The 24,655-nt window shown below is 46.6% G+C and overlaps 1 protein-coding gene across 2 annotated transcripts in view; it reads left to right on the forward strand.

Moving 5' to 3' along the window:
- Window positions 1-5,706: 5,706 nt before the first annotated feature.
- Window positions 5,707-24,655, forward strand: part of fam98a (family with sequence similarity 98 member A) — a 44,528-nt gene continuing 25,579 nt past the window's right edge. Inside the window, exons 1-4 of one of the 2 annotated variants that reach the window (XM_070889248.1) lie at window positions 5,707-5,933; window positions 11,670-11,818; window positions 13,136-13,270; window positions 18,442-18,623. In XM_070889248.1, the coding sequence (XP_070745349.1) occupies window positions 5,779-5,933; window positions 11,670-11,818; window positions 13,136-13,270; window positions 18,442-18,623 (621 nt within the window). In that variant the 5' untranslated portion in view covers window positions 5,707-5,778. The remainder of the gene's footprint in view (window positions 5,934-11,669; window positions 11,819-13,135; window positions 13,271-18,441; window positions 18,624-24,655) is intronic. The other variant, XM_070889249.1, reaches the window with a different exon arrangement.

Genomic DNA, 24,655 nt, shown 5'->3' on the forward strand with positions numbered 1-24,655 from the left:
GGCTTTAGCATGCGTATATGGGGTTAGGAAAATGTACCAATACCTGTTTGGGCTCCGGTTTGAGCTTGAAACAGACCACAAGCCGCTCATTTCATTGTTTTCTGAGAGCAAAGGTGTAAACACCAATGCCTCGTGCCACATCCAAAGATGGGCACTGACATTATCCGCTTATGATTATGTCATCCGCCACAGACCAGGCACTGAAAACTGTGCTGATGCGCTTAGCCGGTTACCATTGCCCACAATCGGAATGGAAATGTCGCAGCCCGCAGACTTGCTGCTGGTCATGGATGCCTTTGAGAGCGAGGGGTCACCCGTCACGGCTTCCCAATTAGGACCTGGACTAGCCAGGATCCTGTACTGTCAAGCGTAAAAAGGTGTGTCCTAAATGGAAATTGGTCTGCCATTCCCAGGGAAATGCAGGTTGAAATTAAGCCTTACAGTCGCCACAAAGATGAATTGTCCATTCAGTCTGATTGTCTGTTATGGGGTCTGTTATGCCAAAAGGCAGGGGAACTTTTGTGCGAGATTTATACAGTACCCACCCAGGCATTGTCATGATGAAAGCCATTGCCAGGTCTCACGTTTGGTGGCCTGGCATTGACTCGGACTTGGAGTCATGCGTGCATCAGTGCAACACTTGCATGCACCTGTGGAGGCCCGTCTGAGTCTGTGGTCATGGCCATCCAAACTGTGGTCAAGGATCCACATAGACTTTGCCGGCCTCTTTCTCAGCAAAATGTTTTTAGTGGTAGTGGACACTTACTCCAAATGGATTGAATGCGTAATCATGTCATCCAGCACACCCACAGCCACTATTGAAAGCCTCCGGGCCATGTTCGCCACCCATGGCCTGCCCGACGTCCTTGTCAGCAGTTCGGAGTTCCACGAGTTTATGACCCGCAATGGCATCAAGCATGTCAGGTCTGCCCCTTTCAAACCAGCGTCAAACAGTCAAGCGGAGCGGGCTGTCCAAATCATTAAGCAGAGACTAAAACGCATGATTCACGGCTCCCTACTGACCCGCTTGTCCCGCATTCTGCTCAGTTACCGGACGAGACCCCACTCGCTCACCGGGGTCCCTCCTGCTGAGCTGTTAATGAAGAGAGGCCTCAAAACCAGGCTCTCCCTTGTACACCCGGATCTCAATGATCATGTCGAAACCAGAAGGCAAAGGCAGCAATGGTACCACGATTGCGCGGCCATATCATGTGACATTGCTGATCATGACCCTGTATTTGTCCTGAATTATGGTCATGGTCCAAAGTGGGTTGCTGGCATGGTTTTGGCCAAGGAGGGGAACAGGGTGTTTGTAGTCAAACTGTAGTCAACAGATCAGCCATGATCTTATTGAATGGCGGAGCAGGCTCGAGGGGCTAGATGGCCTACTCCTGTTCCTAATTCTTATGTTCTTATGTAAATGGCCAAACGTGCAAGAGGCACATCGACCAAACCAAACTGCGATTCAGACAACCCAGAACAAATTGAAGATGACATCATCATCGACCAACCAACACAGATTCAACCATCAGTTGGCCCTTGTGTCATTCACGAAGACGAACCTACCATCCCCGCCAGTCCTGTCAGACCGACTGCTCCGCAATGCAGCAATGGTCCTACTAACTCATCCAAGCTTGGGTTCGAACTGAGAAGATCAACCAGGGAGCGGAAGGCCCCGGACCGTCTCAACTTGTAAATACAACTTGTAGCAAGGACTTTGGGGGAAATGATGTTATGTATGTTAACTGGGTTTTACCTGCCACCGGAGGGCGCGACTGTCAGAGTCCTAATGGTCACTGGCAGACACGTGCAAGCCGTGTATATAATGTTGGCAGCCATGTTGAATCTTCACTTTGAACATGGTCATGTAAGGTCATGACTGAACTAGTTCACCGTACTTAGCCTCGTGGAGTTATTCGATACTTAACATAAGGGAGGGGGAGGAGTATCTGGACAGTTTGCTCCAGATCTCGGACATACCTCAGAGAGAGATGCAGGTTCAGAACGGGGTTGGTGTGACCGATAGTGTGCAGAGTAAGGGGAAACCAGGTGAGAAAGAGAAAGAAGATCCACGGAAACTGATCCTATCCAACAGGTACAACGTACTTGCTACCTGTGAGGATAAGGATAAAGACTGTCGGAAGGACAGCCAGAATGCAGACCATGGCATTTTGGGGCAGGAGGCTGTCCTGAGAGGCGAGGAGGAGGAGGAGGAGAAGCGTAATGAGGTAGTTGTAGGGGGTTCTATAATTGGGGGACAGATAGCATTCTTTGTAAGCTGTATCGAGAGTCCTACATGGAATGTTGCCTAGCTGGTGCCAGGGTGAGGGACATCTCGAACCGGCTTGAAAGGATATTGGAAAGGGAGGAAGAGGATCCGGTCGTTGTGGTCCATATTGGGACCAACAACATAGGGAGTAGGCACGAGGTCCTGTTTGGGAACTAGGAGCTAAATTAAAGAACAGAACCTCAAAAGTTATAATCTCAGGATTATTACCTGAGCCACATGCTAATTGGCTGATTAGGGGGGTGAACATGTGGCTAAGGGAGTGGTGTGGGGCACTGGCACTTGTATTGGATCAGGAAGGAACTGTACCGTTGGGTCAGGCTTTACCTGAACTGGTCTGGGACCAGGGTCCTAGCGAAAAGGATAAATAGGATTCTATGATTTAGGTAAGGCCAACTTCAATGGAATGAGACAGAGACTGTCCACAGTAAACTGGGCAAATCTGTTAATGGGTAAAATGACAGAAGATCAGTGGGAGATGTTCAAAAAAGAATTTAATGTGATACAGAACCAGTTTATATCCCTGAGGAGCAAGAGCTCCACTTGCCAAGAGGTAAGGAACAGCATAAAACTAAAAGTAAAAGCATACAAAAATGCAAAAAATAGCAGATCCTGGCAAATGGGAAAGATACAAAGAACAGCAAAGGGTTAAAAAACACAGTAAGAACTACAAACAGGGAGTATGAAAAGAAATTGGCAAGGGTTATCAAAATCAACACAAAGAATTTTTACAATTATATTCGGAAAAAGAGGATCGTCAGGAGCAATGTTGGCCTCTTAAAAACTGATATCAGTGATACTGTCAATATTAAGGGAATGGCGGACATGTTGACGAATTACTTTGCATCACTATTTACAGTAGAGTAAGAGGATAGCAAGGAAATTGATATGAAATAGAGACAGGGACTCAATAAAATTAATTTAAGTAAAATAACAGTAATGAAGAAAATAATGGCACCAGAAAGTGACAAATCCTCAGGGCTAAATGGTTTCTATCTCAGGGTTTTAAAGGAAGTAGGTGAGCACATTTCAAATGCCCTAATGATAATCTTCCAAAGTTCTCTCGATTCAAGAATCATTTCAAGATGAAAGCATAAAATTACAAAGGGATATCGATAGATTAAGTGAATGGGCAAAACTGTGGCAAATGGATTTCAATGTAGGCAAATGTGAGGTCATCCACTTTGGACCTAAAAAGAATAGAACAGGGGACTTTCTAAATGATTAAAAATTAAAAACAGTGGAGATCCAAAGAGACTTGGGGGTCATGAACAAGTACAGAAAATAATCAAAAAGACTAATGGAAAACTGGCCTTTATATCTTGAGGACTAGAATATAAGGGGGTAGAAGTTATGCTGCAGCTATACAAAGCCCTGGTTAGACCATACCTGGAGTACTGTGAGCAGTTCTGGAAATCACACCTTCGGAAGGATATGTTGACCTTGGAGGGAGTGCAGTGTAGGTTTACCAGAATGATACCCGGGCTCCAAGGGTCAAATTACAAGGCGAGATTACACAAATTAGGGTTGTATTCCCTAGAATTTAGAAGGTTAAGGGGATGATCTGATCGAAGTTTTCAAGCTAGTAACAGGAACAGACAGAGTAGACAAAGAGAAACTATTTACAATGGTTGGGGAGTCTGGGACTAGGGGGCACGGTCTAAAAATTAGAGCTAGACCTTTCAGGAGTGAAATTAGGAAACACTTTTACACGCAAAGAGTGGTAGAAGTTTGGAACTATCTTCCGCAAACGGCAATTGATGCTACAGTTGTACAGGGCCTTGGTGAGGCCACACCTGGAGTATTGTGTACAGTTTTGGTCTCCTAACTTGAGGAAGGACATTCTTGCTATTGAGGGAGTGCAGCGAAGATTCACCAGACTGATTCCCGGGATGGTGGGACTGACCTATCAAGAAAGACTGGATCAACTGGGCTTGTATTCACTGGAGTTCAGAAGAATGAGAGGGGACCTCATAGAAACGTTTAAAATTCTGACGGGTTTAGACAGGTTAGATGCAGGAAGAATGTTTCCAATGTTGGGGAAGTCCAGAACCAGGGGTCACAGTCTAAGGATAAGGGGTAAGCCATTTAGGACCGAGATGAGGAGAAACTTCTTCACCCAGAGACTGGTGAACCTGTGGAATTCTCTACCACAGAAAGTAGTTGAGGCCAATTCACTAAATATATTCAAAAGGGAGTTAGATGAAATCCTTACTACTCGGGGGATCAAGGGGTATGGCGAGAAAGCAGGAAGGGGGTACTGAAGTTGCATGTTCAGCCATGAACTCATTGAATGGCGGTGCAGGCTAGAAGGGCTGAATGGCCTACTCCTGCACCTATTTTCTATGTTTCTATGTTTCCATGTAATTGTTAATTTTAAATTGGAGATTGATAGATTTTTGTTAATCAAAGTTATTAAGGGACATGGGCCAAAGGTGGATATATGGAGTTAGATCACAGATCTGCCATGATCTCATTGAATGGCGGAACAGGCTCAATGGGCGATTCCTGGTCCTATGTTCCTATGAGTGCTCGGGTAGGATAAAGTGGGGTGGGAGTTGGCTCATGCGGAACATAAACACCGGCATGGTGGACCGAATGGCCCGTTTCTGTGCTGTAAATTCTACGAAAGGCATTCTACATGTTAGAATTATGTGGCCTGGTTCCTCTCTCAAGCCTGCAAGTTGGAAGACAACTGTCCAGAATGTATTCTGTATTATCTTTGGGTTGTGGTTGGGGCTTTGGAATTGGCTTTCAAACTGCATGCAAAAGAGCAGCCAGCAAGCGCAAAACTAGCTGGAGATGGAGCACGCGGTGTCCACCGGTACGCTCAAGGTCTTCCTCAACTGCTGGGCGGTGGGAAGGGGCTGGAGTGCATCATCACAACCGGGAACTACATTTTTAATTTGACTGATTAAGGTCCCTTGAAACGTTTTTGTTCAGTTTGCAGGTTTATTGGTTGACATAATTGGCGGTCTCTGAAAGAGTAAGGCCCAGAACTAGACTTACAGAGGCATGATGTGATGTGTGTCATAACAGGTGTTAAAAAAAATAGTTGAAATCTTTCAATGAGTGACTTGACAGGGCTGCTTGTGGCTCGGATAATATATTAATTATAAAATAAAACCGTGACAACCGACCCTCGTGGAGAAAATCAAAAGTTTAAATAATCACCATGGTGACAACTGTCGGCGAGCCGCACGCGCCCGGGAGGGCGGGGGGAAGAGAGAGGCCCTGGTGTCCCATCTTCCGCCTGAATGAACGGCGGGTCCTTTATTAATAATTATTCGTGTTCCATTAATGATACGGATCTGGATGCCGTCTATTATTTTTTTAAAGTTTTTAAACCCCTTGGAAAAGAAATGTCCGCTTCTCTTTTTTTTTGGAGTGTGTGGGGGGAGTTTGGGGGGAGAGAGACAAGCCCGTCAGGCAGAGAGCTGCCCGGCCGGCCGCCGGTCCGCAGTCAGCGAGCAGCGAGCGAGGCCCCGGAGATGCCAACCAAGCAGAAGCCGCGGAGCGGCAGGAGCGAACGGGAGGGCAGCCCGGCCGCGGCCAGCGCCGCCAACGGCACCACCGGCACCGGCCAGGAGAGCGCTCTCCAGCGCACCATGGAGAACGACATCCTCGACTCGCTGGAGGATCTGGGGTACGTGGCGTTCGGGGGCGGTGGTGGAGAGGGAGGAGAGAAGGCCGAGGATTGGGCGCCCGGCCAGTGCCGCCTTCTGTTGGCTTCTGCCGGGCCCCGGGGTTTGTTTAATGGACGGCTGATGGATATTGGCGACTGCTGTTGCTGCTGCTGGTGGTGGTTCCGTGGGCTCGGGCCTAACCCCCCCCCCCCCCCCACCCCCGACATGTGGCAATGGAGCGGCCTGCTCTGGTGACCTGGGCCTGGCTGCTAATTCAAGCGCTTGTGCTCCTTGCTGCCGGCGCACGTTTCATTGCAACAAGCGCTTCTCGGGACAAGTGTGCTCTCTATTCCCCACCCCTTTTTTTTAAATTTCTCTCACTGTCATTTGCACAACATATTTGTTTTCATTACCGGTAACTGGTGTGCCAATGTCAAAGACACCTGATACAGTATTGCAGAGGGTGGGTACTGCCATGTGACTGTTTTTACCCAATTAAGGTTATGTTCCCAATGGCAGTAGTCAACATAAATGGATTGTAGCTTTCCTTTTTTTTTAAATAACTTTGAAAATGTTAGAGTCCAAAAATCTATCTATAAGGGAATCTAGGAATATGGCGATCGGGTGGCAAAGTGGAGTCGCGTTCAAAGATCAGCCATGATCTTATTGAATGGCGGAGCAGGCTCGAGGGGCTGTATGGCCTGCTCCTGCTCTTACTTTTTATGTTATTAATGCCAAAATTGGTTTCCTGTGCCTGCCTTCATCTAGTATTGTATGCAAACATATTAAATATCGCTAATAGGATATCGATGGAAGGAAGGGACCTGCTCTGGATTTGAGGTGACCACAGGGTTGTTCCCAGTTAACCCAACTGAGATAAGTAACGATCCTGTGGAACGCGTAACACTTGGAGTGAAGAAGCCATGGACGGTTGATGCTGTGGACTTCTGGATGGTCTAAGCATAATAGCTTGTTTGCTATATTGCCTAGCCACCAATTTCATCCTCTTGGTTACTGTCTCAGGATGAACCAGAGTGTTAGCAATCTCAGCGTCCTATTTGACCCTGAGCTAAGCTTCTGAACCGAACCCATATACATCACTAAGATTGCCTACTTCCACCTCTAATGTAATATGTCTCAGCCCATTCATTGCTGAAGCCCTCATGCATGCTTTTGTACCTCAAGAATTGACTATTCCACTGCTCTCCTGACTGGCCTCCTATCTTCCACCCTTCATAAACTTGAGCTTATCCAAAGCTACTGCCCATATCGTAATTTGCATCAAATCCTGTTCGCCCATCGCCCCTGAGCTCGCTGACCTACATTTGCTTTGGGCCCACCATGGCCTCACCCCTCCCTATCTCTGCAACCTCTTCCAGCCCTACAACCCTCTGAGAGCTTTGCGTTCCACTGACTCTGGCCTCTTGTGCATTCCCAACTTCCTTCGCCCCACCATTAGCGGCCGTGCTTCAGCTGTCCAGGCCTTGAATTCACTCTATAAACCTATACACCCCTCTTTCCTGTAAGATGCTCCTTAAAACCTATCTCTTCGACCAAGCTTTTGGTTACCTGTCCTAATGTCATCTCCTTTGGCTTAGTGTCAATCTTTTTATCTGATTATGCTCCTGTGAAGCGCCTTCAGATGTTTTACTATGTTAACAGTGCATTTTGTTATATCTGGGAATAATTGCAATAGCTATAAACTAAGTGTTCAGTAGTAGCAGAAATGGATGGTGAAGTTGAGTGGTTGAGGCTTGAGTGATAACAGTTTTAAAAAAAAAATTATTTAGCATTTGTGTATTTAATATGAGAAAACAATATGTGTGTGCTGTGTCTAAGAGACTGTTGCACTTCAGGTGTACTTGTATTCAAAAGAAAAGCAGTCAATTCTTGCTGGCTTCTGGCCTGGAGCCAGGAATTTCTGGTGCATTCACACTCCACAAGTTTAGTGCTTTGCACTGATGTTAAATTTGGAGTGTGAAGGCCAAAACTGGCTCCCAAATAAAACAAAGTGAGGCTCCCTTCACCTGGAGGCCCAGAAATTAGATTTATATTTGTACTGATATGACCACAGTGTTGGTGTGAAATTACTTCACACTGATGATACAATTGTAGTGTAAATGCATCCTTACAAACACCTGGAAATTTATAAACTTCCACACCAATAGCAGTTACACTTTATAGCTTTTAAAAGGATGAGGTCACCTTAAACACAACTGTACTGTAGCAGAATAAAATATTGTTCCATCATTCCAGTTGTTTTAAATTGATTTACCATCAGCAATGTGCAAGATCTCATTGTGTTGCTAACTCCACCGATCTGCAAAGGATATTTAGTGATGTCTGTCCATTTTGTGAGTGGAGGATACCAGATAAAACCATGATTGATATTTGTGATCTGAGCCCAGAAAGTAGCGCTCTGGGATTGGGTTATAATCTTGAATTTAGTTCGGGGCATCAGCATCAATGTGCAGTTTTAATGAAATCACTGCAAAATTGTAATTTATGACCAGTCTAGCCTATATTATGGACTATAATGAATACATGAGAGGGGCTACAAGGATAGTGCTCATGAGGAGTTCAGATAATGTAAAAGTGCAAGAATAAAAGATAAGTCAATAATCTGAATCCTGAGATATTCATGGCGTTTCATTCATGGCTTTTAGGAGGATGACACAATCGCTGTAAGTTTGAGTGCTTATATTACTGATTGCTAAGAAATAAGTATGTACTGTATCATGATATCCCACATTGGAAATGGCTACCACCTTATAAAGAGTAACAAATACGGTGGCGTAATTTCGAAGCTGTCTGGTTTCAAGTTAAGCTTTTATTCTAGTTCCTCATCCATGCCTTTGTTACCTCTAGACTTGACTATTCCAACGCACTCCTGGCTGGCCTCTCACATTGTACCGTACGAAAACTAGAGGTGATCCAAACCTCAGCTGCCCGTGTCCTAACTCGCACCAAGTCCCGTTCACCCATCATCCCTGTACTCGCTGACCTACATTGGCTCCTGGTTAAGCAACGCCTCGATTTCAAAATTCTCATCCTTATTTTCAAATCCCTCCATGGCCTCACCCCCCTCTATAATCTCCTTCAACCCCACAACCCCCCCGAGATGTCTGCGCTCCTCTAATTCTGGTCTCTTGAGCATCCCTGATTATAATCGCTCAACCATTGGTGGCCGTGCCTTCTGTTGCCTAGGCCCGAAGCTTTGGAACTCCCTGCCTAAACCTTTACGCCTCTACCTCTCTTTCCTCCTGCAAGACGCTCCTTAAAACCTACCTGTTTGACCAAGCCTGTGGTCACCTGCGCTAATTTCTAACTGCAGCTCAGTGTCAATTTTTTTAAATCTCTCGTATACCTGTGAAGCACCATGGAACCTTTCACTATGTTAAAAACGCTATATAAATACAAGTTGTTCTGCACAAAGATTTCTCTTAACCCCCTTTCATTGTCCTTGATTGTATCGCCCCATTTACTATCACTTGCACTCTACGTGAGTGGATTATTTATGGGGTCCCGCACAAGTGAAAGTAATTTACAATGAGTGGCAGTGTTCTGAACCTGTGAATGTGACTGTTTTGAACAGTTTACTTTTACTGATAGTTTACATCAATTAAAATACTACTCCAGTAATGTAATGTTGAGTATATTCAAGAGTGAGATCGATAGATTTTTGGACTATAGGGAATCAAGGGATATGGAGATAGGGTGGCAAAATGGAGTTGAGGTCGAAGATCAGCCATGATCTTATTGAATGGCGGAGCAGGCTCGAGGGGCCTAATTCTTATGTTATGTAATAGGAGCTGTTGTAAAACTTTAAAAGAGTAGAGGCACTTTGGAGCTAAAAGTTGCAACTTTATGTATGATGTGAACAGGATAACATACCATGGGTCTAACAGCTAGCCATTTATCAAAGTCATTCAATGGAAATTACATGAGCTGCCCAACACATTCTGTCCACTTCGAAAGGAGGAAACAACCACACTGTCTGACTATGGTGTTCAGGCTAAAATTATTGATGCAAATTTATTTGCAAGCAGCTTAATTATACAGGGACAGAAATGCACAGCAAGAGACGAGCAGTATAATACTTGACATACTATATACACTGTAGAGATCTGAATTTCTAGGCATCCATTCCAGTACCTTTTGAATCGAACCTCTGCTGAAACATAACATGGATGATTGACATGATAGAGCTCCTTTTATCACCTCAGTACAGAAACAGGCGGTCAAAAAGGGAAATGGAGCTACATGGAAAACCGATAGCTCTTCTACAGTTCTTCTGGGCTCCAAAAGTGTAGATTTGAAGATCAGACGTCCTCTCCCAGTAGTCACGCAAGCTAGAATATTATTTGTACCACTGAAGTAGAGGAGGTATGACCCTGGACAACGTGGACCACTTTCCATACCTCGAGAGCCTATTATCAGCGCGGGCAGACATCGATGATGAGATTCAGCACCGCCTCCAGTGCACCAGCGCAACCTTCAGCCGCCTGAGGGTGTTCGAAGATCAGGCCCTCAAATCTGCCACCAAGCTGTAGTGATACCCGCCGTCTTGTATGGCTCAGAGACATGGACCGTATACAGTGGACACCTCAAATCGCTGGAGAAATACCACCAACGATGTCTCCGCAAGATCCTGCAAATCCCCTGGGAGGACAGATTCACCAACATTGGCATCCTCGATCAGGCCGACGTTGGTGAATCTGTCCTCCCAGGGGATCAGCATCGAAGCACTGACCACACTCAACCAGCTCCATTGGGCAGGCCACATTATCTGCATGCCTGACACACGACTCCCAAAGCAAGCACTCTACTCGTAACTCCTACACGGCAAGTGAGCCCCGGGTGGGCAGAGGAAACGTTTCAAGGACACCCTCAAAGCCTCCTTGATAAAGTGCAACATTCCCACCGACACTTGGGAATCCCTGGCCAAAGACCGCCTTAAGTGGAGGAAGAGCATCTCGAGTCTCGTCGCTGAGAGCATGCAGAAATCAAGCGCAGGCAGCAGAAAGAGCGTGTGACAAACCTGTCCCACCCACCCTTTCCCTCAACGACAGTCTCTGTCACAGGTGGGACAGACAGTAATTCCTGTATTGGACTGTTCAGTCACCTAAGAACTCTCTTTTAGAGTGGAAGCAAGTCTTCCTCGATTTCGGAGGACTGCCTATGATGATGGTGTGAATAGCAATCTCTTGACTGTCTAATAAGTTTCTTGACCTTGATACCTGGCCACAAAAAAAGCTATTCAGAATGTCCGCTGTGAGTCCACAAACTCACTGCATTAACATTTCAAAGACACAGCAATGTCCAAACAAACTTGACCTGATTTTAGATTCTAATCACTGACCAAAGCACAAAGTTAGTTACCTCCCCTTGAAACTAATAGTTATTTCGAGACAGTTTGTGTATTCTCTTATCCACAAAGGCGAAATAACTATTAAGAAAACAACTACCAGGCTTTAATTAACAATATTGGCCTGTCTTTTTTTTTAAAACAGGATGTTTTCCTGTTTGAGGCATGCTTCTGTCAGACTGCAGTGAATTCATAAATTGACGTTTAGAGCCGAAACATTTTCAATGATATTTCCGTTGGTGCATGTGCAATATGAAGCTTCAGTTTAAAAGTCAGGCATATTGGTATGTTGTGGAGTTTGGGGATCCTTTTGTGTATATAAATGCATGGACAATAGAGGGATTGAAAGACTTTCTGGAATGTTTACAGAACCTAATTCATTTTGCAGATACAAGGGTCCACTACTGGAAGATGGTGCTCTGGAGTTGGCAGCAGTTGATGGAGCAGCTTCTCCAGAATATACTAAACTATGTGCCTGGCTTGTAGCGGAACTGAAAGCATTTTACAAACTGGTAGAAAATGTCAATGCAACAACTAGTAAGTACTTTTTATTATTACACAATGGCAAGTTGCATTACCCAATTGATGACTTAAATCTGGTTTGCACATAAAATAGTCAGTATTTGGAAATAATTAAGGGGGTGATTTTAATCTAACTCACCTGGCCGGACAAATGGCAGAAATTCACTATCTGCAGTCAGGATCACATCATTTATCCTGTCAGCAGCCTGCTGACATGTACGTTGGTGCTAAGCCTTGGTGACATTAACAATCGACGGACCGTAACGAGGCTCTCCCTTTTTTGGGGCTTCAGTTGCACAGTTGCGCACAAACCTGTGCATCTGTATTCTGGTACCTTGAAAAGGGACTGTTCATGCTTTATGCCTCACTTGTACTACTATACTTGTATAGTTACCAGTTTAAATGGCTTTATCTATTCGGTTCAAACTGCTAAATCATGGCAAACTTTAATTGAATGCTTAATCAGTATTGTGTATTTGGATTTTAACACCTTGTATTATTAGTAACAGCGAATTTGCATTTTGAAGACGATGCCAGAAATTTATGGCTTGCTCCATTACTTACAATATGCCTTTTGCGATTTAAAAAAAAAAATATACAGGTGCAGCGTCGAGAATCTGGGACCGAGGCCGTTCCGGATTCTGGGCTTTTCCGGACTTTCAATCGTCTTTCAGATGTCACGAATCTGGAAACACCTGAGCCCAGGTTTGGGTATTTCCGGATTTTGGAACGTCAGAAAGTGGGGTGAGTGGGGTGGTTCCACTGAGGAGCTGTTTGGGCTGCCGGCCCCGTAAATGAGGTCGTTGGATGGGGCCCTGCAGAGGAGCTGTTCAGGCTGGGCCCTGCCGTGCAGGAGGTGTTCGGGGCGGGGCCCTGATATGCAGGAGCTGTTCGGGAGGGCCAGCAAGGAGGCCCCGAGTTTGGCTGGTCTGGATTCTGGAACATTTTATGGATTCCGGACGACCCTGCCACCCATTGGTCCAGATTACGGAACTCCGGATTTTTGACACTGCACCTGTAATTAATTTATATAAAAATCTCATTTTTGAAACACCCAAAGCAATAAGTGCTGTTTGTGGGACAGCATATATAGTCTGTAATCAGGCATGCTATCCCATAATCTTGTCAGAGAGACATTGCAACCATAATGCTTTGACTTACCTGTAAAACTATTAGTCTATCTGCATCTCTTAATTGGAACGAAGGAAATGGCTTAGTTGGGTAAAATATTTTTAAAATACAAATTATCTCAATATTGAATATTCTCTGCTTGGAAGATTTTAGGTCCTGTGATTTTTTTTTAAATTAAAAAAAAAAATTCTCTCTTTATAGGTCCCACCGAAGCTGAAGAATTTCAGCTGGAGATGAGCGGCTTGCTGGCTGAGATGAATTGCCCCTATTCTGTTCTAACCACTGGAGATGTCACAAAACGCCTTCTCAACAAATATAATTGCCTTTTACTGCTCAGTAAGTTACAGTAGAATTTTCTGATTCATTTTTGGCCTTTAAAATTAACCACAGTTGTCATGTTTGACGGTGTTCAGAAAAGGTTAACGGTGCATTCTCCCAAAATTCGTATGTGTATGCACGTACGTAGGTACGGAACCTAATGGTTATGGTGCTGGACTAACAATCTAGAGGTTATGCGTTCAAATGTCTACCATGGCAAATTGGGAAGTTGAATTGATTAAATCTGTAATTTGTGACTGGCACAAGATTAAATAACCATGAAAGCTGACAGATTGTCATAAAAACCCAACTGGTTCACTCATCCTTCAGGAAAGAGAACCTACCTCTGGCCAACATGTGATTCCAGTCCCACACTGGTTGACTTTTAATAACTTCAGGGGTGGGCAATAAATGCGGCGTTGCCAGTGCCGCCCACATCTGAGAACAAATATAATATATGCATTAAACCATACTATTCAGAAGATTGGAGGACAAATGTCTGGAGCTGTGTGCGATGTTTAAACATATTAAAATTTACTGTAAAATCATGTGCATTAGTTGCTTTGATGTAAAAGTTTCATTTGTGAAAACATTGATACAGATGCATATTTCAAACTGTGTGAGTCCTATACTCTTGCACTGGATTTTACAGTAGGTTTCTTATTGATGTCAAATGATCAGCAAATTGATAGAGCAGCTGACTTTATTTATCTGTAAGATGGCCATCATTCTTCTCCCTTTCCAGGTGTTGCACATTGTCTCAGTAGTGTTTGCTGTCTGTGCTTTGTAGTATGCTTGAAGACAATTGCTGAAGAATGAAAAGGCACGTCAAAATGTCAGTCATTTTTTGCTGTGCCTCTTGGGTCAAATTGTCAGAACCATACACTTTAGAACACATATTTCAAGTTGCAAACCATAGAAATTGTACCTTTACATCGCAGAAGGCGGCCATTTTATCCAATCTATCTCTTCTGGCTAATTGCTTGAGCGACCTTTGATGCTGCAGAGTGTGGCCAATTGTTGCTCAAGCGTGAGGATCCTCTGCTGCTGAGATTCAATTTTCTGACACTTAATGCAAATGTTCTGTCCTGACATACTGAGGATTCATGATGGCTCACGTATTGCACTCTGCAACCATGGTCCTTTATTCAAAGCTAAGGCAAATGTAGAGTGCGATACGAGAGCCATCATGAATCCTCAGTGGGCCCAAGTTTCCCCAGGAGTTGCTCTGTTTTTTTTGGAGCAACTTGATTTTTCTAGAGTATCTTAAAAGTCGCAATTCTGCACATTTAATTTGCTCCAGTGTAAGTGAGTTAGTTAGGATTTTTTTTGTTTAGTTTTGTTTAAAAGGAGACGTTACCGGCTACCTACACCTGTTTTGGCCATTTAAGCCAGTTTGGACAGCTAATAGTTGCTCCAAACTAACTTAGGCCAGCAAAACCATCAATAATAATTAAAAAGTAAACAAATAAAAAATAAAACTTAAGTGCTACCTTCATACTGGGCCGGGGAAATCAGCGGGATTGGAGGCCACTCGGCTGGAGATAGGAATGGGAGAACTCACTCAGGAGAACGAACCGGCAGGCAGGCAGGAGAGAGAACTCTCAGAACGCAGCAGGCAGGAGAGAGAACTCCCAGAACGTGGCAGGCAGGCAGGCAGGAGAGAGAACTCTCGGAACGCAACAGGCAGGAGAGAGAACTCCCAGAACGCAACAGGCAGGCAGGAGAGAGAACTCACAGAACGTGGCAGGCAGGCAGGAGAGAGAACTCCCAGAACGCAGCAGGCAGGCAGGAGAGAACTCACAGAACGCATCAGGCAGGCAGGAGAGAGAACTCCCAGAACGCAACAGGCAGGCAGGAGAGAGAACTCACAGAACGCAACAGGCAGGCAGGAGAGAGAACTCTCGGAACGTGGCAGGCAGGAGAGAGAACTCTCGGAACGTGGCAGGCAGGAGAGAGAACTCTCGGAACGTGGCAGGCAGGAGAGAGAACTCTCGGAACGTGGCAGGCAGGAGAGAGAACTCTCGGAACGTGGCAGGCAGGAGAGAGAACTCTCGGAACGTGGCAGGCAGGAGAGAGAACTCTCGGAACGTGGCAGGCAGGAGAGAGAACTCTCGGAACGTGGCAGGCAGGAGAGAGAACTCTCGGAACGTGGCAGGCAGGAGAGAGAACTCTCGGAACGTGGCAGGCAGGAGAGAGAACTCTCGGAACGTGGCAGGCAGGAGAGAGAACTCTCGGAACGTGGCAGGCAGGAGAGAGAACTCTCGGAACGTGGCAGGCAGGAGAGAGAACTCTCGGAACGTGGCAGGCAGGAGAGAGAACTCTCGGAACGTGGCAGGCAGGCAGGAGAGAGAACTCTCGGAACGTGGCAGGCAGGCAGGAGAGAGAACTCCCGGAACGTGGCAGGCAGGAGAGAGAACTCACGGAACGTGGCAGGCAGGAGAGAGAACTCCCAGAACGTGGCAGGCAGGAGAGAGAACTCCCAGAACGTGGCAGGCAGGAGAGAGAACTCCCAGAACGTGGCAGGCAGGAGAGAGAACTCCCAGAACGCAACAGGCAGGCAGGATAGAGAACTCACAGAACGCAGCAGGCAGGCAGGAGAGAGAACTCCCAGAACGCGGCAGGCAGGCAGGAGAGAGAACTCCCAGAACGCAACAGGCAGGCAGGAGAGAGAACTCACAGAACGCAGCAGGCAGGCAGGAGAGAGAACTCCCAGAACGCAACAGGCAGGCAGGAGAGAGAACTCACAGAACGCAGCAGGCAGGAGAGAGAACTCTCGGAACGCAGCAGGCAGGAGAGAGAACTCTCGGAACGTGGCAGGCAGGAGAGAGAACTCTCGGAACGTGGCAGGCAGGAGAGAGAACTCTCGGAACGTGGCAGGCAGGAGAGAGAACTCTCGGAACGTGGCAGGCAGGAGAGAGAACTCTCGGAACGTGGCAGGCAGGAGAGAGAACTCTCGGAACGTGGCAGGCAGGAGAGAGAACTCACGGAACGTGGCAGGCAGGAGAGAGAACTCTCGGAACGTGGCAGGCAGGAGAGAGAACTCACGGAACGTGGCAGGCAGGAGAGAGAACTCTCGGAACGTGGCAGGCAGGAGAGAGAACTCACGGAACGTGGCAGGCAGGATAGAGAACTCCCGGAACGTGGCAGGCAGGAGAGAGAACTCCCAGAACGTGGCAGGCAGGAGAGAGAACTCCCAGAACGCGGCAGGCAGGAGAGAGAACTCACAGAACGCAGCAGGCAGGCAGGAGAGAGAACTCCCAGAACGTGGCAGGCAGGAGAGAGAACTCCCAGAACGTGGCAGGCAGGAGAGAGAACTCCCAGAACGTGGCAGGCAGGCAGGAGAGAGAACTCCCAGAACGTGGCAGGCAGGCAGGAGAGAGAACTCTCGGAACGTGGCAGGCAGGAGAGAGAACTCACAGAACGTGGCAGGCAGGAGAGAGAACTCCCAGAACGTGGCAGGCAGGAGAGAGAACTCCCAGAACGTGGCAGGCAGGCAGGAGAGAGAACTCCCAGAACGTGGCAGGCAGGCAGGAGCGAGAACTCTCGGAACGTGGCAGGCAGGAGAGAGAACTCTCAGAACGTGGCAGGCAGGAGAGAGAACTCCCAGAACGTGGCAGGCAGGCAGGAGAGAGAACTCCCAGAACGTGGCAGGCAGGAGAGAGAACTCTCAGAACGTGGCAGGCAGGAGAGAGAACTCACAGAACGTGGCAGGCAGGAGAGAGAACTCACAGAACGCAACAGGCAGGCAGGAGAGAGAACTCACAGAACGCAACAGGCAGGCAGGAGAGAGAACTCACAGAACGTGGCAGGCAGGCAGGAGAGAGAACTCACAGAACGCAACAGGCAGGCAGGAGAGAGAACTCACAGAACGCAACAGGCAGGCAGGAGAGAGAACTCACAGAACGCAACAGGCAGGCAGGAGAGAGAACTCACAGAACGTGGCAGGCAGGCAGGAGAGAGAACTCCCAGAACGTGGCAGGCAGGCAGGAGAGAGAACTCCCAGAACGTGGCAGGCAGGCAGGAGAGAGAACTCCCAGAATGTGGCAGGCAGGAGAGAGAACTCACAGAACGCAACAGGCAGGCAGGAGAGAGAACTCACAGAACGTGGCAGGCAGGCAGGAGAGAGAACTCACAGAACGCAACAGGCAGGCAGGAGAGAGAACTCACAGAACGCGGCAGACAGGCAGGAGAGAGAACTCACAGAACGCAACAGGCAGGCAGGAGAGAGAACTCCCAGAACGCAACAGGCAGGCAGGAGAGAGAACTCACAGAACGTGGCAGGCAGGCAGGAGAGAGAACTCACAGAACGCAACAGGCAGGCAGGAGAGAGAACTCCCAGAACGCAACAGGCAGGCAGGAGAGAGAACTCACAGAACGTGGCAGGCAGGCAGGAGAGAGAACTCACAGAACGCAACAGGCAGGCAGTTGAGAGAACTCACAGAACGCAACAGGCAGGCAGGAGAGAGAACTCACAGAACGCAACAGGCAGGCAGGAGAGAGAACTCACAGAACGCAACAGGCAGGCAGGAGAGAGAACTCACAGAACGTGGCAGGCAGGCAGGAGAGAGAACTCCCAGAACGTGGCAGGCAGGCAGGAGAGAGAACTCCCAGAATGCGGCAGGCAGGCAGGAGAGAGAACTCACAGAATGCGGCAGGCAGGCAGGAGAGAACACTCACAGAATGCGGCAGGCAGGAGAGAACTCGCAATGCGGCAGGCAGGCAGGAGAGAGAACTCACAGAATGCGGCAGGCAGGAGAGAACTCACAGAATGCGGCAGGCAGGCAGGAGAGAACTTATAGAACGCGGCAGGCAGGCAGGCGAGAACTTCCAGAACACCCAGTCCTAGGTTCGGTCCCCAGAATAAGCTGATGGCAGCAGGGACCTCTGCACTTTAGAGCTACAAAGGTGAAAAAAAGCTCATCGGCAAGACGTGCACCTGTTTGGCTGTTGGTTGGGGATGGAATCGGGCTCGATGCGGATGGTCCCATCTTTTTCCAGATCAAATAGCCTTTTGACAGTCACCTTGCAGGCTCAAGTATGAAAGATTGGTTAGCACGCATAGAACTGTACCTGAGCAATAGTCGGTGACCTCCGGAAAGGAAGGAATTGGGTGGGGTGAAGTCAGATAATTTCAGTTCATTTATCTCTTGTGTTCACATTGAAACTGATTTTATTTTTCCCTGCAGCTTACCTGATTTCTGAGCTTGAATCTTCACGGATGCTTGGTGTGAACAACCCACCAAAGAAGGAACCCGATGAAATCAGCCAGTCCTTCGTGGAGCTGAAATCCATATGCATTACTCTGGGTATGTCCAAGCCCCCAGATAACATCACCATGTTCCAGTTCTTCAGTGGGATTGAGAAAAAGGTACACACGAGAACAAAATTGTCCTAATGTGCAGCATTTAAAACTTGAATTATTCAGCCTGGCTGTTCCAGTATCAACAATTATTTTTAAAAATCCATTGATGGAGATTCCGCTTCTGGAAATACATAAATTTTGAAAAGAAACACAAGTACAGATCAGTTGAGCAGAAGGTTTCTTTTGATCGTGCCTTTTGACTTGGAAACTGAACAACTGTTTGAATTTTTATCTACTGCTGTAAAATCGAGCAAGAGTTGCATCTTAATTCAAGTTTCTATCCTGCAGTTACAAGAGAGCAATTTTAGTACTATACTGTGTAGTAAATCAGGATTGAGGGAATATTGGATGGCTTCCACGATTTCACCTTTAAAACTTGGTTTGTTTATTTCAGTAGAGGAAATGGAAAGAGGCATTTAGTTGGGAGATTTCAGATGATAATCCCCACAGTGGGTCAAGTTACCTGTTAAAATTGGGGAACAGCATTTCTCATTTCAAATAGATTATTGACTGACACTGCATTGTATTGTACCTTATTCTCAGGTGTCCATTACACAATTGGGTATTTAATTTCTACATCCCAATACTCATTTGTGTGTGGGAGACTTTCAATCAACAAATGAGAATTGATTTGTTTTAAAACTCAAATTTTCAAATCTGCAAAGGCATCGATTAAACTTTACTTTACTTTGGAATAGAATTGCTTAAATGCCGAGCACTTTTGCTAACATAACTGATAGTAACAGTAGAATTTGTTGCATTTTCAGCTGATAGTAGTTGAGGTTTGCGCACAAACCCTGAGTTTGGGAAAGTCAGTGTATGTGTTTTGAACACTTCCAATGATATCATCTCTCAAGCTGCTAAACCCAAGGAAATACAAGCCAAGTTAATGCAACCTCTACTCATAATTTAACCCTCGGACCAACCAATTTCAGCTGTTTTATCAATGACCTTCCCTCCATTATAGTCAGGAATGGGGGAGTGCACTGACGATTCTACTGTGTTGAACTCCATTCACACGCCCTCTGATAAAGTAACCTATCCCAATCTACAGCAGGTCCTGGACAATACTGTAATTAGTGGCTTACCACCTAACCCCCCAATGCCATCCACAATTTACACTGCTCAAGTCAAGAGGGTGATGGAATACTGACCACTGGCGTAGATGTTTGCAGCGATCAACACACTTGTGGTCAACACCATCCAGGACAGAGCAGTTTGCTTGATTTGTGCCCCCCCCCCCCATTTCACTCAATATCCATCCTCTATCACAGGGATACTGTGGCTGCAATATGTCCTATCTACTGGGTGCACTACAGAAACTCGTCAAACTTCAACAGCACTTCCCAGTCCTTCGACCTCTACCACGAGAAGAACAAGAGCAGCTTTTCACGGGAACATCATCATCTCCAAGTCACGTGCCATCCTGGCTTTGGCATGTATCATTGTTCCTCCTTCATTGCTGGCTCAATATCTTGAAATTCCCTATTTAACACCATTGTGGGAGAACCATAAACACCACAACTGCAACAGCTCAAGAAGAGAGCCCACTATCACTTTCTTGGAGCAGCTAAGAATGGGTAATAAATGCAGCTTTGCCAGTGTTGCCCATGTCCCAAGAATTAAAAGAAAAATATCCCATTCACGGAGGAGAGACGAGCACCCTGGCAGGGTAGTTGGTATGCTTTTTCAGGTTGTGCACTAGCAATATGGTGGCTGCCATCACTCGCAAGATTTGCATACAAGAGTGATCTAAAAACCCTGGTTCCACCACGGAGGTCAGAGCATTTGAGTTGACCAGCAGGTCTTGCTTTAGGAGCAGCCAGAGGAATTTGAAACTGGACTCCCAAAAAGGATAGGTCAAGGAACAGCTGAAAAAAATGACAATAAAACAAACAGAAAATGCTGACATTACAAAGCAGCCCAGTATCTGCAAAAACCTTTTAGGTTTAACTGTTCATCAAGAAATAGGTTCTGCACTGCTTGTGGCTCGGATTTCTATTCCCCCTTTTGATGAATTTGACCTTGGAAGCAGACTTAAAGACTACTTTGATTTATATAAGCATCTCGTGTGTCTCAAGTCCCAAGTACAATTACTTTAAACTATAGTTATTGTGCACACTGGTTCCACTGATAGCAGTGAGATGAATGATCAGTTAATCTGTTTCTGGTGGTGTGAGTTAAAGGTGGAATGTTGGGCAGGAAACTGGAAGAACTGTTTGCTCGTCTAATTGTGCCATGGAATCTGAACATCGATCTCAACATCCAATGAACAGCACTTCCTTCATGGCCAGACACAGGAGATTCTGGGATCTGAGCAGGGGCAGCACTCTTCAGGTGTGGAAGGAACTTGGAGAAGTCTGCATGCACTGACGAGAAAAATTGGTCTTCTGAATTTTGGCATAGTCGTGTAAAATGTGTTGACCTTTTCTCGATGGCATCTCACTACATTCAAAACCAGTCCCAAGTCCTATACATTTAAAAACCTTGAGATGTGTAGCCTCTTGCTTCAAATTTTGAGTGCCAAGGACAAGACGTCTGGAATTCTAGCCAGGAGCAATGTCCCTCGTAAGTGGTTTGCCTCTGCCAATGCGCAGCCCATTCAAAGTTTTGCACGTGCACAGTTATTATGCAAAAGTCAGTGAGCAGCCTGCGTGGGATCTCACAGATGACTGCGCAGCTTAGCGGAAACATAGAAAATAGGTGCAGGTGCAGGAGTAGGCCATTCGAGCCTGCACCGCCATTCAATAAGATCATGGCTGATCATTCACCTCAGTGCCCCTTTCCTGCTTTCTCTCCATACCCCTTGATCCCTTTAGCCGTAAGGGCCACATCTAACTCCCTCTTGAATATATCCAATGAACTGGCATCAACAACTCTCTACGGTAGGGAATTCCACAGGTTAACAACTGAATGAAGAAATTTCTCCTTATCTCCATCCTAAATGACCTATCCCTTATCCTTAGACTATGTCCCCTGGTTCAGGACTTCCCCCAACATCGGGAACCTTCTTCCTGCATCCAACCTGTCCAGTCCCGTCAGAGTTTTATGTGTTTCTATGAGATCCCCTCTCATCGTTCTAAACTCCAGTGAATACAGGCCCAGTTGATCCAGTCTCTCCTTGTATATCAGTCCTGCCATCCCGGGAATCAGTCTGGTGAACCTTCGCTGCACTCCCTCAATAGCAAGAACGTCCTTCCTCAGATTAGGAGACCAAAACTGAACACAATATTCCAGGTGAGGTCTTACCAAGGCCCTGTACAACTGCAGTAAGACCTCCCTGCTCCTATACTCAAATCCCCTAGCTATGAAGGTCAACATACCATTTGACTTCTTCACCGCCTGCTGTACCTGCGTGCCAACTTTCAATGACTGATGAACCAAGACACCCAGGTCTCGTTGCACCTCCCCTTTTCCTAATCTGCCGCCATTCAGATAATATTCTGCCTTCCTGTTTTTGCCACCAAAGTGGACAACCTCACATTTATCCACATTATACTGCATCTGCCATGCATTTGCCCACTCATCTAACCTGTGCAAGTCACCCTACAGACTCTTAGCGTCCTCCTCACAGGTCACACCGCCACCCAGTTTAGTGTCATCTGCAAACTTGGAGATATTACACTCAATTCCTTCATCTGAATCGTTAATGTATATTGTAAATGGCTGGAGTCCCAGCACTGAGCCCTGCGGCACTCCACTAGTCACTGCCTGCCATTCTGAAAAGGACCCGTTTATCCCGACTCTCTGCTTCCTGTCTGCCAACCAGTTCTCTATCCACGTCAGTATATTACCCCCAATACCATGCGCTTTGATTTTGCACACCAATCTCTTGTGCGAGACCTTGTCAAAAGCCTTTTGAAAGTCCAAATACACCACATCCACTGGTTCTCCCTTGTCCACTCTGCTAGTTACATCCTCAAAAAATTCCAGAAGATTTGTCAAGCATGATTTCCCTTTCATAAATCCATGTTGACTTGGACCGACCCTGCCACTGCTTTCCAAATGTGCTGCTATTTCATCCTTACTGATTGATTCCAACATTTTCCCCACTACTGATGTCAGGCTAACCAGTCTATAATTACTCGTTTTCCCCTCTCCCTCCCTTTTTAAAAAGTGGGGTTACATTAGCTACCCTCCAGTCCATAGGAACTGATCCAGAGTCGATAGATTGTTGGAAAATGATCACCAATGCATCCACTATTTCTAGGGCTTCTTCGTTATTGGCCAGGAGTACTTTCAAGTAGAGTTTATGCCTTCATAGGTGACTTCAACTTGAGCACCAAAAAATTGTTTTCCTGGAAAAATAAGTTCTGCGATCCAGTCTGGAAGATTCATAGAATCAGAAAATTCTTAGAACATGTATGCCTGTGTAGCAGAATGCCCTGTACTGGTACTGTGAAACTAGAGGAGGCTGCTACAGGTTGTATAAACAAGAATTCATCAGTGTTAATGTTAGAAACAACTGTCAAACATTTTTAGATTCTCCCATATTTCTGTAGCAAAAAAAAAGGGGAGCTGGAATCTTGTGAATGCTGAATCTATGGGCGAGAGGCCATCTAGAAAGGTCAACAAATTTATTTTATTTAAAATCTTATTCTGCACATGTGAAATTTCAGTTACTGAGGCAGACATTTTTTTATGGAACGTGTCAAGTGAGTCGATTGACACATCTAGGTCCAACTATCTTCAGCTGCTTCATCAATGACCTTCCCTCCATCGTAAGGTCTACTAATAGCTGACAGCCAACTGTCCAGAAAGATCCCAAGGCCAATTCAGGAAACTAAGGCATCCGGACCTCTCCCCGGAGGCGTCCAGGCCCCCTTCAGAGACGACTGGGCCTCCACTTCCCCACAGTGGGCTAGCCAGGGCTTTGTGCAGCTGCAGAGAGCTGGCAGCGCCCATGGAACAGTACCAAGGAAGGTAGCTTACTACTGACTTTCATTTTAAACTTTTTAAAACTTCCGGAGAAACTTTTAAACAACGTGGAGCAACTTTCAAGAATTTTCTTTTTATAAAAAAAAAATTTAATTAAGGAATTGAATACTGTAACTCAATCTAACTAGAAAATAGTTTGGTGTGTTTTATTAACGTCATTTTCAGTCATTTGAAACCGGGTTACTCACGACGACACCCAACGAGCAGGTGTGCCTCCGACCAGGCGACCGGGACATCACCCCCTCCCTCCTGCGGCAGGTTCTCGTCCCTCCAGCGGCGGGCCTACATCCGTCTCCTCGTCGACGGCTCGATACCACCTTCCCCACTGGTGACCGGGCCTCTTCTACTCGTGAGCATCATGGCTATGACTCGTTCACCTTCGCACTCCTTACTGACCTCCCACTCGGAACGCTAGTGGACAACTGACCTTCCTAATGCCTGCCCCCAAACTAGCCTCGGGCCACCTGCCATGGAGGATGCTACTCCGCGCCGAGCTTGCGGCCAGCATCTTGCCGTAGGCAATTAGGCTCATACAGCAGTGCCTGGTCTCCAGTCGTCTTAGACACCCTTGCCACTGAACCAAGACCTTGCTCAGCTAAGCCCGTGTGGTGGCCGGTGTGCAATGGTCACCCCACGTTAAAAGAACTCGAGCACTGGCATCTTCCACTCTGTTAACATGAAGTTCGGGACCTGGAACGTCAGGACCCTCATGGACAACTCCAACAGCGACAGGCCGGAACACCACACTGCCATAGTTGCCCGGGAACTTAAATGCTTTGACATTACCATCGCCGTCCTAAGCGAGACCCGGCGGGCAGGGGAAGACCAGCTCAAGCAACAAATTGGAGGTTACGCCTTTTTCTGGAAAGGAAAACCAGTGGAAGAACGCCACCTTCACAGTCGGCTTCGCCATCAAAAATGAGCTGGTCGACCGCCTCAAAGACTCCCCCTGCGGGGTTAACGATCGCCTCATAACTTTTCGTCTTATCCTATTCCGGAACCAATGCGCCACAGTCATCAGTGCGTACACCCCTACACTCGATGCAACGGATGAGACCAAAGAGGGTTTTTATTCCAACCTCGCAACATTCTTGTCCCGC

This window comes from Pristiophorus japonicus, chromosome 9, assembly GCF_044704955.1.
Source record: "Pristiophorus japonicus isolate sPriJap1 chromosome 9, sPriJap1.hap1, whole genome shotgun sequence".
NCBI lineage: Eukaryota > Metazoa > Chordata > Chondrichthyes > Pristiophoridae > Pristiophorus > Pristiophorus japonicus.